Consider the following 19,683-nt stretch of genomic DNA (forward strand, 5'->3'; position numbering starts at 1 on the left):
TCACCCTGTAGAGAGTTCAGCTAAAACAAATCAACCTGCAGAGAGATCAGCTACAAATAAATCACTTTATAGACAGTTCAGCTACAAACAAATTACCTTGTAGAGAGATCGGCTGCAAATTAATCAACCTGCAGAGAGATCAGCTACACACAAATGAACTTGTAGAGAGATCAGCTACAAACAAATCATCCTGTAGAGAGATCAGCTAGAAACTAGATACAATGCAAGGAGTTCAGCTACAAGCAAAATCACCCTTTAGTGAGTTCAGCTACAAACAAATCAACCTGCAGTGAGATCACCCACAAAAACGCACTTGTACAGAGTTCAGTTACAAACAAATTACCCTGTAGAGAGATCAGGTAGAAGAATTCACCTTGTAGAGAGTTCAGCAACAAAGAAACCACCATGTAGAGAGTTCAGCTGCAAACAAATCACCCAGTAGAAAGATCAGCTAGTAGAAGTTACCTTGTAGAGAGTTCAGTTACAAAGAAACCATCATATAGAGAGTTCAGCTACAAAGAAATTACCCCGTAGAGAGCTCAGCTAGAAGAAGTCACCTTGTAAAGAGTTCAGCTACAAAGAAACCATCATGTACAGAGTTCAGCTACAAAGAAACCACCTGTACAGAATTCAACTACAAACAAATCACCCTGGATAGAGATCAGCTAGAAGAAGTTACCTTGTAGATAGTTCAGCTACAACAATTCACCCTGTAGAAAGATCAGCTAGAAGAAGTCACCTTGTAGAGTGTTCAGCTACAAAGAAACCGCCATGTAGAGAGTTCAGCCTCATACAAAGCACCTTGTAGAGAATTCAACTACAACAAATCACCCTGTAGAGAAGAAGTTACCTTGTAGAGAGTTCAGCTACAAAGAAACCATCATGTAGGGAGTTCAGCTACAAAGAAACCACCATGTAGAGAGTTTAGCTGCAAACAAATCACCTGTAGAGATTTCAGCTAGAAACAAATCACCCCGTAGAGAGATCAGCTGGACAAAGTCACCTTGTAGAGAGTTCAGCTACAAAGAAACCATCATGTAGACAGTTCAGCTGCAAAAAAATCACCCTGCAGAGAGTTCAGCTACAAAAAAATCACCCTGTAGAGAGTTCAGCTAGACGAAGTCACCTTATAGAGAGTTCAGCTACAAAGAAACCATCATGTAGAGAGTTCGGTTACAAAGACACCACCATGTAGAGAGTTTAGCTGCAAACAAATCACCTGTAGAGAGTTCAGCTAGAAACAAAATACCCTGTAGAGAGACCAGCTAGAAGAGGTTACCTTGTAGAGAGTTCAGCTACAAAGAAACCATACTGTATATAGTTCAGCTACATTTCAAGTCACCCAGTAGAGAGATCAGCTGCAAAAAAATATCCTGTGGGGCATAATGGGCATGTAATAAATATATGTATATAATTTGTATAATTACTAATAAAATCAAAAATAATTGAAGTACTAAAATTCTTCTTTAAGTTCTTTTCTTCTTCCTGTAGTAAAGAAAAAAACACATGGGTTAAAAAAGCCCCAAAGCCAGCCATAGGCCGGCTTTGCAGTATACAAATACAAAAAGAAGTGATATCTAATCAAAAACAGCCAAGCTGTAAAAAAAGGTCCGGCCCCAAAAAAGGCCATGGTGAAAAAAGATGTGAAATCCAAGGTGGCGGCCAAGAAAATGGCTGTGATGGTAGGTTAATGGTTACATTTTAATAACGACAATTCAGGTGAATTTTGTGCCGCTTGGTCTTGGCACCAAATTCACCTGAATTGTTGTTATTAAAATGTAACCATTAACCTACCATCACAGCCATTTTCTTGGCCGCCACCTTGGATTTCACATCTTTTTTCACCATGGCCTTTTTGGGGGCCGCACCTTTTTTTACAGCTTGGCTGTTTTTGATTAGATACTACATAACATGAATATACTGCACATTATTAGCTACTGCATTTCATATCAAAACCTTGCAGTGTTATTATTATTACTAATTAATTCTAAACTAATTATTCACAGTTTATGGAAATAAGATCGAGATACTCTAGAGCAGTCACTTACTCTAATACAGCAGTCAGGAAATGCAGATATATTCTAATAAACAGTCAGCTCTCGAGCACAATCTTGCTTTTGAGAGCATAATTTTGAGCATACTAGATTGGCTTTTTGAGCACTGCTCAAAAGCATAATAGGCAAATTTCAAACCATAATTGGCTCAGGCCTAATCCCCAGTATGCAGGAGTTCATTTAGTTTAGTTTTAGTATCCTCATGCAGTGCACAGGAGTATTTAATTTAGTTTTAGTATACAGGAGTTTTATTTCATATTGTTGACAGCTTACAAAGAGTAAATAAGATAATTATAAAGATTTTTTATGATTTCACTTGCAGACATAAGCAACTCTAATAAATTGTGCAGTGGTCTTTGCTTTTAGGATGCACTGTCAGGTTTCCTTTTGTCTGAAACCTATTAATAAGATGCTAGCAATAGAACCAAAAGTTCAAGAAATTTCCTATAGTTTTAATTTTTGAACCAAAGCACCTCATAATTTTGATTTAGTTTTGGTATACTAGAAATAAAAATAAATTACTGTACTAAATAGTTTTTACCTTAGAACCAAAACAACACTAATGTCAATCATTTTATTAATTACATGCAAGTTGTCATTAATAATGATTGACATGCATCACTGCAGCCATTTCTTGGCTGCTACCTTTGATCTCATAATTTTTTCACCCTGGACTTTTGGGGGTTGCACCCTTTTTTCACAGCTCGGCTGTTTTTAGATGTGTATGATGGATGTGAATGTACAGCCATTTAAGTTTGTATAAAGCAGCTCGGTCTGAAATTACAAGTATCTTTTCATTGTTGAAAATACATTTCATCCCTCTTTTTCAAAAGCCCTTGCTGACCCCTGTGTACAGCACTCTTCCTTTGACTGTTTACCTACATATGTTACTGAATTTTGGAAAATCACCCATATGGGCACATGTGAAATAATTAGAATTTTCATGTTTAGCGGGTTGTTAATAAGAGCAGGTCAAAGTTTTGAAAATATTTCAAGAATTTTCTTGTAATTTACGGCACTGAGAATGGCTTAAAACCATCAACAAGTAGATTTGCACTATAAAATTTGCGATTTGATTGTTAAATATTTTAGGTGTCAAAAGCGCCCATATGGGTGATTTTCAAAATTCGGTCACATATTAAAAATGAATCCATGCCATATATATATATATTATATATATTATGCTAGAAACATTATGTTAAATTTCTACATGATATTACTTTAAGTTACTTAGTAGTATAACCAATGAGTTACTATTTGTGAACTTCATGGACGGTCTTTGTTTTCTACAGCACAATATTTCAGTCTTCAATCTCATCCATCACCTCCATGAAGGATTCACGATAATGATTGTAAGTAGTGACATCATTAACTCCTTCATTTCTATTAATTAAAGATCTGATTCAATATTTGTAAAGAATTGATGAAAACAATGAAGTTGCAATTAAACACCACACTTATTCTATTAAATGCCATTTCCCTTAGCTTGTATAGCTAGTTATCTTATAATGTACTTATAATAACAGTAATAATGTTGTAATATAATTTTGCTATTAAGTTTGTAAAGTTAAAAAAATTGACTCAAGTTTTATTACTAAAATAGAATTTCCCACTATAAATTATACAGCATGTGCAAATATGGCATGCTAAAAGCATAACAGACTGTATTTTGTTGTGATAAAATAGTTTTAAACAAATTTTAGTCCCTGAAAGCAAGCAATAATTTCTAACAAAAAATACATACATACCCACACAAAGGCCCATGAAATCATATAATTTTTTGTGACAGATATTTTACATAAAAACTTTTATTTTACAGTCTATGGAATCAGACCCACTAGATATTAATACACGTCTTGTCTTGTTTGTCTGGAATTAATTGCATTATGTGGTGAAAGGCCAATTACTGGGGGACCATAGTCTCATCACTTGTAGAGAGAACATGTAGCAAAATGGTTGAAAGAAATACTCTAATAAAGAAGCCTAACACTCTAATAGGACAGTCATATTTTACAATCATTTTACAGTGAAAGTACATTTCAGAGCCTCTAAAATCTCATTATTTTTAGGTGAGCAAGCAAGCCTCCAAATCTTCTTGTACTTGAATATGGATACCACTGAAATACATTTAATCATAAGGATAATTCCAGTTGCCAATTTAAAGAAAAATTTTTTGCATACGTATTTTTTTATATTACTAGTAGAATCATATACAGGTGTATATACTTACATTTCACAAACAGTAGCATTCTTTCTCATATTATCATCTACAATGATGCCAATATCACTGACTGTTCCTTGATTGTAATTGTCTATGCTAACAGGCTTTGATCTGAAATGTGTGGTAATCTTAATAATGTTTTGTCTGTGTACTATAAGTTCCGTAATGGCAAAAGTCACTAAGGGTAATATAAGTAAAATCAGGACAACTACTAATAACAAATTTGAATTGAAACTGTCAACAAGTGGTAAAGTTGATACAATAATTATCATCTGTAAGATTATCCCATCAAAGATGTTTAGCACATTACTTGAATATGGTCTGAATACTAAATGAATCAAAGCCAGTACTGTTGTTGTAATGACTAGTAGAAATAAAGCACTAGTGTTGGCAGTGATTATCATTAATACAATTACCAGTCGACATATCATATAATATGCTGAAAACCAACGATACTTGTTTTTGTAACATCCTTGAAACTGATCTAGTAATGGCTTTAATCTTGTAAAGTTAATCTTGCTATTAAGGAATGGTTCAAGTAGCAGTAAAAGTGGTAGACCAATCACAATCACTATTGTACATAACACTGCTACAATTACGTATGGTTGATGACGACCATGAAAATACTCTATTTCAGGTGACAGGTAAGTGTAAACCTTATCGACATTATCAAATGTTAATGATCTCAATAGCAGTAATGAAGTTGTTGCCACAGAAGTGTATGATAATAGAAGAAGGTAACATATAACATGGATAATTCCTCTACTAACAAATGCTGAAAACCTGTAAGACATTCTTGCTGCTTGGCAGATGATTGCAATAATAATTGTGATAGCTAGTGGATGTGCATAATGGATAAACTGTTGGTCAATTCCAGTCATGTTTTGTACCAAACAAAGTTGTCCTAGAAATCTTGGAGTGACCTTAACAATACTGGAGATAATGCTAATTGTGGTAAACAACTTTTCTTGCACATATAATTTGCCCAGTAAAACATCCAACATACTGTAATAATATGTAATAGCATACAAATAGCCAATCCCAACATGATAGTATGTCATAATAAACACTAGTACAACTATGACTATCCAGTATATCATTGATAGTGTGACTACCAGTACTGTTTGTCCTGCTGTACATTTATTAATATTGACACATTCAACAGAATCAAAAGACAGAGTGTAACCTCCCTCACAACTACCACAAGCAGGTCCAGATCTGTGTGAACTACACTGATTTGATCTTACTGGTGAAAGGTGGTAGTATCCATTAGTGGTCTCACAACAGGTAAAGTTGCAATAATTATTTGGACAAACTGAAACTGTTGACTTTTCATTGATTATGCCAAACCAATAACCTCTTTTGATTACAGACATGTCACTAGAACAAGATACAACATCATTGACCTTATAACAAATGCATCTTTGTGCTGTCTCAATATACTGGAAACCAGGGTGACATAGCGATAGTTCAATTATTAGATTAACAGATATATCTAACTCACTACCAATCAGACTATAAGATGCGATTGTGATTGAAAAATTTTTTGCTTCACAAACTTCCTTTCCTATTACTCTTATGCCTTCAAGATAATTGCAAGCTATTGAGAAAAACTTTGAACCATCAACACTGTGGTCATTATCTTCTCCAGTTATCAAGAAATTAGTCCCCTCAGCAGGTTGGTCATAAAAGCCTAATGCACAGGAATTGGTTCTGATACCTTGACCAAGCATTGTATTTTTTAAAAAGTATGTTCCACATGTTTTTCCATCATCATCAATACATGTAGCTGGATCATACAGAACTAGTTTACGAGGAGGATTATTGTGAATAACTTGTAAACCAATAACACTGTTGTTTAAACAACTTTCATTACATGACGCATCTACATGTATGTAAATATCAAAGCCTAATAGAGAAGTGTTATTCTGAAAATCAATGTCAGAATTATTGGATAATATTTTAGTGTAGGTACTCTCCATTAGTTCACCATATATTGCTCCACCATGGAAAGTAGCATTGTTATGATAAAATGTGACATCACTACCATCTTGAAATGTGATATTGAAAGTCTTACCAAGATGCATTGCTCCACCACTCCTTGTCGCTGTGTTGTATTTGAACATTATGTTAATATCTTTGCTAAATATCATAGAAGACTGCAGGAGTGAAATAGCCCCACCATGTTCAGCAGTGTTGTGTGAAAATAGTAGAGAGCTGTTTTCTTTAAGATGAATATCAGAGTTACTATCACAAAATATGGCTCCACCAGTCTCTGCACTATTGCCTTTATATGTTAGTGATGTGTTTCCATCAACAGATATGTCAGAAGTACCAGTAGAGTGAATGGCACCTCCATATGTAGCTCTGTTTCCTTCAAAGTTAACCTTGGAGTTGTTGGTGAATGATGTATTAGAATACTTTGCAGTGTACACTGCTCCACCAAATTGGGCAGTATTGCTTTTAATTGTTACTGTTGAGTTCCCATCAGCTACAATACTACAATGTTGTTCAGCTTGTACACTTCCTCCACTTGTACTGGCAGAGTTACAGTTGAATGTTACTACACAGCTTTTGTTAAACAGTATATTAGAGTAAGTGACCAAGTGTAAAACACCTCCGAATTGGGCACTATTGTTATTAAAAGTCCCTTCTGAATTCCCATCAAATGAAATATTACAGTGGTCTGCACAATATACAGCTCCTCCACTTGTTACTGCATGATTATCTGTAAATTTTACCTCAGAGCTCCCATCAAATGACATAGTAGAGATATTTTTAGAGTGTATTGCTCCACCAAACTTTGCAAAATTGTTTTTGAACATTACTCTTGATTTTCCATCAATTGAGACACCAGAATGATGTGTAGAATATAAACTTCCTCCGTGGATAGCATTATTGCTATGGAAAGTCACTAAGGAATTTCCCTTAAATAAAAGATTACAATGGTCATTACTGTATGCACTTCCTCCGCTTGTTGCAGCATGATTACTTTTGAATGTCACAGTGGACTGTCCTCCAAATGATGAATCAGAATATAAGGTGGCATGGAGAGCCCCTCCAAGTTTAGCATTGTTTTGTGTAAACATCACATTTGAGCTTCCATCAAACAATAGGGTTGCATGATTTCTGTAGTGTACAGCCCCACCATATTTAGCAGTATTGTTTATAAATATTATCAATGAGTTTCCATAAGTTGAAATGCTACAGTGATCTTCGATGTACACACTTCCTCCATTAGTAATGGCATTGTTACCTTTAAAAGTCACATTTGTGTTGTCATTGAAAAATACTCTGGAATAGCTGGTAGAGTGCAGGGCACCTCCTAAAGTGCCACCATTACCACTAAACATCACCATTGAATTATCATCAAACAACATGTCTGAATAGCTGGTAGAAAACACAGCTCCTCCAAAGGTAGCAACATTGTTGTGAAATGTCACTTTTGTTTTGCCATCAAATACTACATCAGTATAACTTATAGAACGGATAGCTGCACCAAATGTAGCACTGTTATCTTTAAACGCCACTGATGAATGTCCATCAAAGGATACATTTGAATATTTTCTTGAGAGTAAACATCCTCCAATTGTAGCACTATTGTTATGAAAAGTCACTTTGGAATTTCCATCAAATAAAATATTACTCCGGTCTTCACTATACACAGTTCCTCCAGTCCTGATGGCATGGTTACCTTCAAATATCACCACCGCATTACCACTGACTGTTATGTGAGAATGAGTGACAGAGTGTAAAGCACCTCCAAAAGTGGCCTCGTTATTTTTATACACAGTTGATGATCTTCCATGTAGCACTATGTGAGAATTATGTGATAAGTACACAGCTCCACCAAACGTAGCAGTACTGTTGAGAAATGTCACTTGTGAATTACCAGCAACTAAAATACTACAGTGGTTTTCAATGTATGCAATCCCTCCATTTTTGATAGCGTGATTCTCACTAAAAACTATTTTGGAGTTTCCACTAACAGAGGTGTGTGAATAGCTCTTGGAGTGTATGGTTCCTCCTAAAGTAGCAGTGTTATCTTCAAACCTCACATGTGAGTGTCCTTCAAACAACACGTCTGAATGACTTGTGGAATAGACAACACCTCCATATGTAGCACGGTTTTTGTTGAATATTGCCAGCGACTTTCCACTGAATAAAACATTACATTGGTCTTGAATATATAAACTTCCTGCACTTCTGACTGCATTATTGTCTTTAAATGTCACAGTTGAGAAGCCATCGAATGAAACACTAGAATAAATTTTACAGTACACAGCTCCTCCATAGGTGGCACTATTGTATGTAAATGACACTGTTGCATTATCTTGGAATGATATGTATGAAATGTGTTGGGAGAACACAGCACCTCCAAATTTGGCACCATTTTCATTGAATTGTATATCAGAATATCCTCTGCAATGTAATTCACATGCAGTTAAATGAATAGCTCCACCACTATCTCTTGCTAAATTATGAGAAAAGCTAACATTACTCTCACCATGAAAGGTAATGTTTGAATGACTGCCATAAATTCCTCCACCAGCAGTTGCCACATTTCTTTCAAAAGCTACATCACCCTTAAGATGTACTCTGTGGTGTAAAATATAAACAGACACTCCTTGATTGTTAGCAAACAAGGAGTTATGTAAGCTTACATGACCGAGTTTGTCTGTTGAACCATCAATGTATACCACGCTCTCAGCTATGCCATTGTGAGAGAAAGTGCTGCCATCTATTACTAGAATGAGTGTTCCATTTGCACTACCAGGTGTGTAATGTATGGCTGTACCATGGTCATTATATTCGTTGTTATGTGTAAATGTACAATTATTGATGATTACATCTCCTAAAATATTTGACAATACAACAGCCTGACCTACAGAGTGTTGAAAAGTGCAGTTCTTGACTGTAACATTGGATGAACCATAAAACTCAATTCCCGGTCTGGTGAAATTGCTTTTAGATCCACACCTCTCCCAGATAATACCTTCAATGGTCACATTGATACATGAGGTGAAACGTAATCCTCCAACTCCATCACAATTCACAGATGGATTGCCATGACCAATTATTTTAATATTCTTCAGATGCTCTAAGTTTATAATAGAAGACAACACGGTATCCATTGTTATGTCAATGACCATATTACTAGTGACAGCATCCAGAGCATCTGAAATAATGACATTACCAGTTAAGCAACAGGGAAGTTGGCTCTGATACACTTCCATAGTTGAAGCAGTGATAGTACATATACCATCATTACATAAGAACATTATTATCAAAACAATAGCACAGTTTAACATCATCATGATCAATAGTGAAGATCCTTGAACTAAAGAATGATGACAAGTATTGGTGTATTTATAATGCATGGTAAGAAAACATACACATGACACTGTACATGTACATGTACATAAAAAGCATGCATGAAATTACCACTATATAGCTGCTATTACTACTATTTAAGGTATAACAGGATGCAGTGATAAAAAACAAATCTAAACATGTACATGTTTTGCTGGTGTTATAATATCTGATATAATACATTTGTGCTAGGTACGTATTGTTATATCATTTTGTGGCAAAATAAATGTGAAGTTTAGTCCATCTTACCGTGCTTGGTGAATCTTTATGATAATGTACGTAGTACATCTTACATAGCATCTGCACATGGCATGCATAGTACTTTGTCACAACCAGAGTGACTAGAAATGCAGTAATAAGCTTTTAATTGGGTGACAACCTAGAATTTTAACAATGCATTATTTAGTAAAAAAATAAGGCTATGTATGTCATTGAGAAATACAGTAACAGTTCTGACACTTATAAGATTTACCTGCAAGTATAGGTCTCAATTATAAATTGTAATATAAGAGAATTTACTGGTTTCCCATCTTGTTTTCTAAAGGTTTATACACATGCAGTATTGATTAGAAACCATTGCTGGGTTGTAAAAGGTATTAAAGTGGTGATTTGAATCCTACATTAGCAAATGTAACTGCATAGAGTAAAAACAGAAGCTTATGCACATTTTGAATATGTTTAGATTTTATATCCTGTATGCTACATGCATATTTATAAAAGCTTTTTAATATTATAAAGTTATTTTCAATCCTTTGTCATGGAACTAGTGTTCATTGTGTATCCTATATCTGTTTCATGCGGTTGTAATCAGTGATTAAAATCAGTTTTTCTTCAAAAATTAGCCATGTTTAACTTCCGTTTTTACTAATGTAGTCACAAATTCTAATTTAAAATCAGTTTTGCACATACGTATCTAAGGATTTATGCCATTTAGTGGTCTAGATAGTCACCACCAGAAGTTTCATACTTGATCATTATGCAATTCAGTGCATTCAATAGTACACATAGACTAAATTACAGTACTATTGTCAACATTGTACATTCAATTTTCTGGTATTCACACTATGTGATATTGTGTAAGAATATGTATTGATTGGTTACTGCATGTAGCTATGTCATAGTTTACCGGTGAATCTCTGATAGCTATTCAAGATTACAAAATGTTTGCCTTGCTGCAATATACTTAATATGATTCATTTTAGTTATTTATTTAGGATTTTCATTTTGTAGTAGAATGCTTAACTTACATACATGTACTGTACATATTCTCCAAGATTAATGTATTTTCATGTTCTGCTCAACTCAACACTACAGTAGCTACTGTACATGGCTACAGATACAGGTGTATCAAGGTTAAAATCGTAATGTAAATTCAAAACCTTTAAAATGTATATACCATAACTTTAAAATGTACAGCAACATATGTCATTCATCACTCTATCAGCAATAATCATATGGTTTGTCTAATGTATTGTTTAAACAACATAAATTATTGTGGTTTCCTGTGTTACAGTATACCACATTCATTCAAACTGTTATTTTATGACATCCTGCTAATTATGTTCATGGATTCTAATTATTGTTTCATGTCAGGGTTGACCTTTAAGGCAACACAGTAATATAAAATAGCTTGACATTGCTCACCGTCCTGTTATGGTTGAGTATAATTGTACAGCACAATGTAAAATTACCTTCTTGTGTAAAAAAAACTTTATCTAGCTACAATGTAGCAACTGGTAAACTTAATGTTTGGAGATTTATACAGTAATAAATACTGCCAAAGCAGCTACCAAAAAGTTTTCTTTTCCAACACACTCCTCCCCTCCATCCCCCACCACTTATAGTTGTATAATTACAGTGAACCCATCTGAGGTGGTGACCTTTGGGTCAAAATTTCTATAAATACAGTATGCAGGTAGTTGCTTAATACATACAGTTGGGCTAGTTAATAAGTGCTTTACTATCAGAATTTAAAGTTGGCCTTTTTAGAGAGGTGGCCTTTCTATACAGGTGGCCACTATACAAGACAGGTTGCGCTATAGTTAATGTACTGGAATACTTTTGCTTCATATGTAACTTTATATGTAGTAAGTCTTTTCCAGTATCCATGCAGCTTATAATTTTTGTATCTCAGCCAATGATTAACTAGTAATGTTATTGATAATGAGTTTGTTTATGAAGACGATCTTATTTCAACAGATATAGTTCAAAGTGTGGCTGAGAATTCTTGTAGGACTTAATTAATAGACAACAATCAATTACTATTATTATGTATCACATAAAACAAAAATAATCTGTTTGTAAGAATTTGTATATACACACAAATTCTAGCAAGTTAACACAAATGTAGTAATATCTAATGTAAAAAAAAGGAAACTTTCATGATGATGGATGATGATGTGTAAATTTATATAGCTACATGTGTGCAGAAGATTTGAGTTTTACAGAATGTACCAGCCTACCAGCTGCAGAATACATAATCAATCAGCCATACATATCTACTAAAGGCTATATAAATGATGTAATTATTGTATCTAATCAAAAACAGCCAAGCTGTAAAAAAAGGTGCGGCCCCCAAAAAGGCCATGGTGAAAAAAAGATGTGAAACCCAAGGTGGCGGCCAAGAAATGGCTGTGATGGTAGGTTAATGGTAAAAATTTTAATAACGACAATTCAGGTGAATTTGGTGCCTAGACCAATAGGCACCAAATTCACCTGAATTGTCGTTATTAAAATTTTAATGGTAAAAATTTTAATAACGACAATTCAGGTGAATTTGGTGCCTAGACCAATAGGCACCAAATTCACCTGAATTGTCGTTATTAAAATTTTTACCATTAACCTACCATCACAGCCATTTCTTGGCCGCCACCTTGGGTTTCACATCTTTTTTTCACCATGGCCTTTTTGGGGGCCGCACCTTTTTTTACAGCTTGGCTGTTTTTGATTAGATATCACTTCTTTTTGTATTTGTATACTGCAAAGCCGGCCTATGGCTAACTTTGGGGCTTTTTTAACCCATGTGTTTTTTTATTTACCACAGGAAGAAGAAACGAACTTACAGAAGATTTTTAATACTTCAATTATTTTTGATTTTATTAGTAATTATACAAATTATATACATATATTTATTACATGCCCATTATTCCCCACAGGATATTTTTTAGCAGCTGATCTTCTACTGGGTGACTTAAAATATAGCTGAACTATATACAGGATGGTAGCTAAACTCTCTACAAGGTGACCTCTTCTAGCTGATTTCTCTACAGGGTGATTTGTTTCTAGCTGAACTCTCTACAGGTTATTTGTTTGCAGCTAAACCCTCTACATCCATGGTGGTTTCTTTGTAGCTGAACTCTCTACATGATGGTTTCTTTGTAGCTGAACTCTCTACAAGGTGACTTCTTCTAGCTGAACTCTCTACAGGGTGATTTCTCTGTAGCTGAACTCTCTACATGATGGTTTCTTTGTAGCTAAACTATCTACAAGGTGACCTCTTCTAGCTGATCTCTCTACAGAATGATTTGTTTCTAACTGAACTACAGGTGATTTGTTTGCAGCTAAACTCTCTACATGGTGCTTTCTTTAATTAAATTAATAATAATTATGTGAAAAGTATGGGAAATTTCTGACGGCATTTTGTGCATACTATAATTCGAGCATATTTGACTCAGTCAGATGATCACATCTGAAAACAGTTGGTAGCTGGCGTATCCCTACAGACTGGTTCATGATTAAGTGTATATAGATAAGTTACAGTGTCTTGATTCAGGGGTGGTGGAGCAGGTGAGGGGCCAACTTTTGTAATGGAAATTTGAAGCATACAGTGTAATTTAATTTCTGAATCATCAGACCGTGTATGCGTGCATTGTAGGGTGTTGGGGGCTTGCACCCAGGAAACTTTGTAAGCTCTAAGAGTATTTTAGACTATTTTCACTGCGAAGTTGCTGATAAATTAAGTACCTTTTACAGATTTAAAATATGTAATATGACTGTTCTATTAGTGTTGTTAATTGCTCTATTAGAGTGTATCACAATCTTTTGTTACAGGCAAACATTGACCACTACCTATGGCTTGATTTGATACTGCAGCAGTCTCAATTTTGTACATGAAATTTGCTCTGACTCTACCCTGTGCTCAAAAAAACATCATCCATACATAGGCTTATCTTCTATAACAATATTTTGTATAATTGCAGCACTTTGTGCAATAATAAATAAATGAACATTTTTACACGTATGTACTTCCAAAGGGACGTCGTAGCGGGGAATAGGATGGTTGAGAGATCATTAATTTTATTGTATTTAAAATTTGTCAGTGTGAATATTGCATTCATGAACCCCAGCCAACTGGACATCCCCTGCAGAAGTTTCTATAACTCTATCCTGATTACAATAGACCCTGGAGTCATACTAAGTATTTGTTAATTTTGCACTCTCCGTTTAAAACTAGCTATTTAAAACATTAAAAGTTTTAAAAGGAAGTAAGGATTGGTATAATATACATGCTACAAAAAGTAAGGAAACAAGCTCAAAAATGGTACAGCTGAAATGAGAAATGGTCCAGCAATAAAAAGTAAGTGATCAAGTTACTCATATTAATAGAGTGGGATTAAAGGGGACTGGGTTAACTTTGCAGTACAAGCCAATGAGCAGCTGAAGTTCAATAGCCCTGTTTCTTCGCAATGTTACTAAGCAATGAATATCAAATGCACCACAGTTTTCTTATTTTCACTGGCTTGCAACTCACACATTCACAAAGGTAACCTGTGCCTGCGATTACATGAAAAATATTAAATAAGAAATTAATTTAGTGTGATGTCAAAGGGGTATCGTCTATATTATATATACTATGGTAAAAACAGCCAGTATATAAGGAACAAAGACTGTGTTATACTTCTACACAGGTACATAAGTTTTGGCTCAAAGGTGGTTTCATTTCCCAGTTAAAATACAGGTGTAGCAACTTGCTGGCTACAGACTTTGTAAGCAGCCTTCGGTGTGTTAGGATTTTAGGAATTAAACGACCAAGAAACACCTTACAGGGCAAGGCTATCAGGAAAAGAGTATCTCTTCAATCCGAAAGGGAACATGTCCCCTTATTAGAGCAGTAAAGTGCGCACTCTATTAGAGCATTCAACTGCAGTACAGTATACCTGTAGAGAGTTTGGCTACACCTCGTAATGATCAAGTTATTCAGTAGAGACTACAGCTACATTAAAGTATCCCTGTAAAATGTTCAACTACATTCCAAGCAAGTCACCCAGTAAAGAGTTCATCAATAGAGAGTTAAGCTACTGTACATTACAAAATCACTCAGACGAGTAAAGACTTCAGCTATATTACCAGTCCCCTGTGGAGAATTCAGCTACAATACAAGTCTCCCTGAAGAGATAGATTACATACCTCCAAGTAGAGTTCAGCTACATTACTATATAGTCACCCAGTATAGAGTTCATGATGAGCTACAAAAAAGTCACTCTGTTTGTAGAGAGTTCTGCAGGAGCAGCTGTATTAATTACCAGTTAATGTACATGATAATGAATTATTCCAACACAACTATAATTTAATAAATAAAATTTTTCTCATTATCTTTTCTTCCTCAAAGCAGTTTTGGGACCTATAATTACAAAAAGAAGTTGTATGTACCACTTTGACATCTCAGATCAAAGGAAACCACAAGGCTATATTCCATGTATTGCCCTGACCACAGGGAGATATCATGATATCGCCCTGTGGTTAACGCAATATCATGATAATATTATAGCCCTGACCACAACTGCCTTTGATGCTGAGGCAGTTATACCAAAAACAGCCTACAAGTGTGGCCCCCATAAATGCCAGGATGAAAAAAGCTGTGAAATCAAAGGTGGAAACCAACAAATGACTGCAACGATGCTAATGTCATTAATGATCACTTGTTATTAAAAATGATTGACAATGACATCATTGCAGCCATTTCTTGGCTGCCACATTTGATTTCACATGCAATGGCTGCTACATTTGATTTCACATGCAACTGGTCTTTTCAGGGGTGCATCCTTTATTTACAGATCAGCTTTTTTTTAGATAGATGTGACTGACATGAATGCACAGGTATTGAAGTGTGTATGAAGCAGCTCAGTCTAAAATTATCTTTTTGTTGTTGAAAAATTATTAAGCATGCTCATATTTTGACCCCTCTTTTCTTAAAGGCCTCGCTGAGTCCTGTGCACAGTGCTTTATGTGAAATTTCTCCATGATATTAACTTTAAGTAGCATATATACAGTCATGAATCGAAGTATACAATATTTGAATGGTCTTCATTTTCTACAGTACAACATTTCAGTCTTCATCACCTCCATGAACCTTGGATTCAGATTGTAAGTAGTGTCATCATCAACTTCTTCATTTCTTCTACTAAAATTAAAAAAAATGAAGTTACAATTAAACACCACACCACATTATCAATGTCTTATCTTGTAGCTATAGTTACGTATCTTGTATCTTATAAAGTACTTTATAGTAACGATGTAATAGAACAGTTATATTTTACTTTTTTTGTTGCAAAATTGTAACAGCCAGACAGTGAAAGTATATCTAAGAGCTTTTAAAATCTTTACAATTTCTTGAGGGAAAGCACATCTTCCAACATACAGTAGTGATGAAAATTTTGTAGAGCGCTTCAAGCAATAAATTTCATCAGTAAATAGGTGACAATCCAGAATTTAGCAATGTGTTATTTAATATTAGGCAATGTTTGTCACTACAGCAGCAGTTCTATACTTACCTACAAGACTATATGCGACCTGGTCTGCGAAAAGGGGTCTTATACCTTTCCAAATTGTCAAGTTTGACTAATCATAATTCCTCATGTTTTCAACCTATCACCTTCATATTACACCAAGCCATAGTGCAATGTTAGGGGTATAAGGGGACCAAATTTCAGTGTGATACCACATTCACAAGTCACATTACAGGTAGCCAAGTACATGCAATTGAAAAGGCTATAAGACCCCTTTTTGCAGACCGGATCACTCTAAAATTGTGGGATAAGAGAATTTACTGGTTTCCCATCTTGTTTTCTAAAGGTTTATCTGCATCAGAAATCATTGCTGGGTTGTAAAGGTATATAAAACCATGATTTGAATCCCAAGTTACCAAATACTAATTTTGCACATATTTAAGTATCAAATGATTTATGCATCTTAGAGGACTAGAAAAACTCAGGCATCATAATCACCAGAAACTTTGACAAAGCCAGTGGCGTAGCTACCATTGAGGCAACCGAGGCAGCTGCCTCGGTAAAAATGCTCAACAACAGGCTGAGCAGGCCTGAGTTTTGGCATCCCGAATTTTCTACTCAAACATTACTAGACAGCATTACTGTACCACACGTAATAGAATCTATAGCTGTAGTACTAATCAAGGCTGGAGCCCATGGTGACAAGGTGCTGGACCACTTTCAGCTACTCAGTTGAATTCAGTTGTAAGAAGATTGAGATACTCTAATAGAGCATTCATCGTAATATACTCTAATAGAGCATTCAGTATAGATTATAGCCAAAAACACAGATTATAGCCACCGTTCTCATTACACTGCTTGGTCTAAATCATTTACATTTATGTTAATTATCTCTACATTACTTTTCAAAAGTTCCAATGAGTCAACTGCATGGTATTGCATTGAGCTAATTGTTCATGCATATTATATCATATGCATTAGCAGTTACAATCAAAAATATAGCCTCCACATGCCATTTCAAAGCATATATTTTCAAATTGTCCTTGAGGGAGCATGCCTCCAAACTCCCTAGCTAGCACATGCAGTTGAGCATCACATGAAAGTCTGACTTAAACATCATATCAATAAAAGTGTAGTGTGCATGACTATGACCTCCGTAGCAGTCCACGGATGACCTGACCACTCAAAATATCTCCGGAGTAAGTTGTGTTGAATGCAATTAAACTAGTCTAATAATTGAAGCATGGGAGCTATACTGTAGCATTAACTAAGCTGAAGCATTATTTATGGCATGTAGAAAATGCTCAGAATCTTTCTTCCATCCAACCAGATAGTCAACCTGCAAATGCTGCACCACCCATACTTGAAAGTAATTTTGTGAATCAGTTGAGTCAGAAACAGACCCTCTCAATTAGGTCAATGTATAAACTTTGCCTTGGTAAAAAATTTTTCCTGGCTACTCCACTGTTTGATATTCTTCATTTTGCATTCAATATGTGCATATTATATTATAGTAGTCAGTGGCAGAGGAAGTAGGTGATGTGAGGGGGACTGACCAGCTCTGGCAGCAAGGGGTCTGGGGGGACAGGGCAGCAGCCCCCCCCCAACCCCCAGAAGCTGTAGCCATTTTAGCTTCATGAAGTCTCGGTTCACCAGAATTAATTTATAGGTACAATTTGAAGCATTTCAACTAAAATACCAACTTTATTAGTCAAAACAGGTTATTTGCAGTGAATAATAACCTCTTTTGGCTTTAGCTGTTAACTAAGGGTTCACAGCATTTAAAAGCAGTACAAAAGTAAACAGCCTTTAGCCTGGAGACTTGGAAACACTTGGTACAGTGGTAAGACACTAGCTCTTAAGGTAAGAGGTCAGTGGTTCAATTTCTAAATCTGTTGTAGGCAAGCTTATTTTTTCGTTATTAGAATATTTTATCAGAACGCATTTTTATGAAACACATTTTACTGCTCTATTAGGGTATTTGAGCATTCTAGAATATATCAATCTTTATCACAGTTTTCAGTCTCACTCCAAGAAGGATAATTTAGGCAAGATATATTTTGCCCCTCAGCAGACCAAGGGAGGCTTCAGTCCCAAAGCCCCCATCCTTCTCCTGTCTGCCGCATATGCATATACTTCGCATGCATAACTATAATTGTCAACATTGTACTGTACATTGGCATTCACACCATAAAGATTTGTGATATTTATTTAAGAATATGTATTGATTGGTTACTGTGTTACACATATGTCATAGATTACCAGTGGTCAACAGATGAATCTCTAATAGCTAATCAAGATCAGAGAATGCTTGCCTTGCTATAATTACATATAGCTTGTAATCCCTTTTAGTTTTTTAGTATATCACAGGAATTTTGGATTGAGGGCTCAACTTATATATTCTCCAAGAACAATGTATTAACTATTCATGATTCAACTCAATACGACAGTTCATATCTACAGATACAGGTGTAACATTAATACCATACAAACATACACACAAAAGCAGAAAAAATAAAATCAAATCTAAAGCCTTACTAGCGTGATCACATCTACCCAGTGAACCAGCACCGGGACACCTGTGTACTACTCAGGCACTGTAGGTCAGTGCACCTCCTGGGGCTGGACTAGATGTGGGCAGCCAAGTTCTCAACTGGATCTTTACCTGCTGAGTGAGACATGGACAGTTGGCATTTATTTCCCATATAAAATTGAATCACACAATAATCACTCAGTAGTTGTGCCTAGCTAACAGTGAGGGAAACATTTTTGGGTGTACACATGTCAGTCTATGCAGTAGAGTAGGCACTGTCAAGCAGTGAATAGAATATATTTAATTGAGCCCATTTGGCTTATCACAGTTACTTTTAAGGAAAATATTCACCACTCAGTGCTGAAATGTTGTCACAAGTCACCCAAATGTACAGTAACACCACCCTTAAAAATGTGTGAAACCAAAAAAAATGTCAGTCCAGTGATTAGACACTACCTTGAATGCAGAAAAAATACCCAGGCCAGGCAGTGACTTGATCTACAGACAAGCACACAAAAACAGCAAACTGTTATGTTCGAACTTTGGACTTCTCATTACCAGGTTGGTGCTCTGATTACTTGGCCATGCTGCTGCCTCACACACACACGCACGCACGCACGCACTGCAAACATATATACACACATGTACCCATACTACACTATGCACACTCACTCCAGGTGTGACTGTTAAATTATTAGAATACCGTTTGGTGGTATTACAACTTCTAAACTCAGTTTTCTACAGTCAACTCACTAGCTTTATAGTAGAAAATTAAGT

The 19,683-nt window shown here is 35.5% G+C and overlaps 1 protein-coding gene and 1 long non-coding RNA gene across 3 annotated transcripts; both read right to left on the reverse strand.

Annotated features, from left to right (window-relative positions):
* Positions 1-3,192: 3,192 nt before the first annotated feature.
* On the reverse strand, positions 3,193-9,598 carry LOC136263365 (uncharacterized). Its single transcript, XM_066057884.1, has 2 exons — positions 4,285-9,598; positions 3,193-3,437 (listed from the first exon to the last, which is right to left on the reverse strand). Exons 1-2 carry the CDS (start codon positions 9,591-9,593, stop codon positions 3,356-3,358), a joined length of 5,391 nt encoding a protein of 1,796 aa, XP_065913956.1. The 5' UTR covers positions 9,594-9,598; the 3' UTR covers positions 3,193-3,355.
* Positions 9,599-15,888: 6,290 nt separating this feature from the next.
* On the reverse strand, positions 15,889-19,647 carry LOC136263779 (uncharacterized). Of its 2 annotated transcripts, none has more exons than XR_010704789.1 (3): positions 19,579-19,647; positions 18,912-19,038; positions 15,889-16,048 (listed from the first exon to the last, which is right to left on the reverse strand). It is a non-coding gene; the product is annotated as an uncharacterized lncRNA (long non-coding RNA). The 2 variants fall into 2 exon arrangements; XR_010704788.1 differs by having other exon boundaries at positions 18,912-19,041; positions 19,579-19,628.
* Positions 19,648-19,683: the final 36 nt, after the last annotated feature.

This window comes from Dysidea avara, chromosome 1 (assembly GCF_963678975.1).
Source record: "Dysidea avara chromosome 1, odDysAvar1.4, whole genome shotgun sequence".
NCBI lineage: Eukaryota > Metazoa > Porifera > Demospongiae > Dictyoceratida > Dysideidae > Dysidea > Dysidea avara.

Excerpts from the sequence above, each read along its gene's own strand:
- LOC136263365 (XM_066057884.1), bottom strand. The coding sequence starts at position 9,593 with ATGATGATGTTAAACTGTGCTATTGTTTTGATAATAATGTTCTTATGT. Across the intron at positions 3,438-4,284 it reads AATGCTACTGTTTGTGAAAT|AAATGAAGGAGTTAATGATG; the intron begins GTAAGTATATAC and ends TTTAATTAATAG.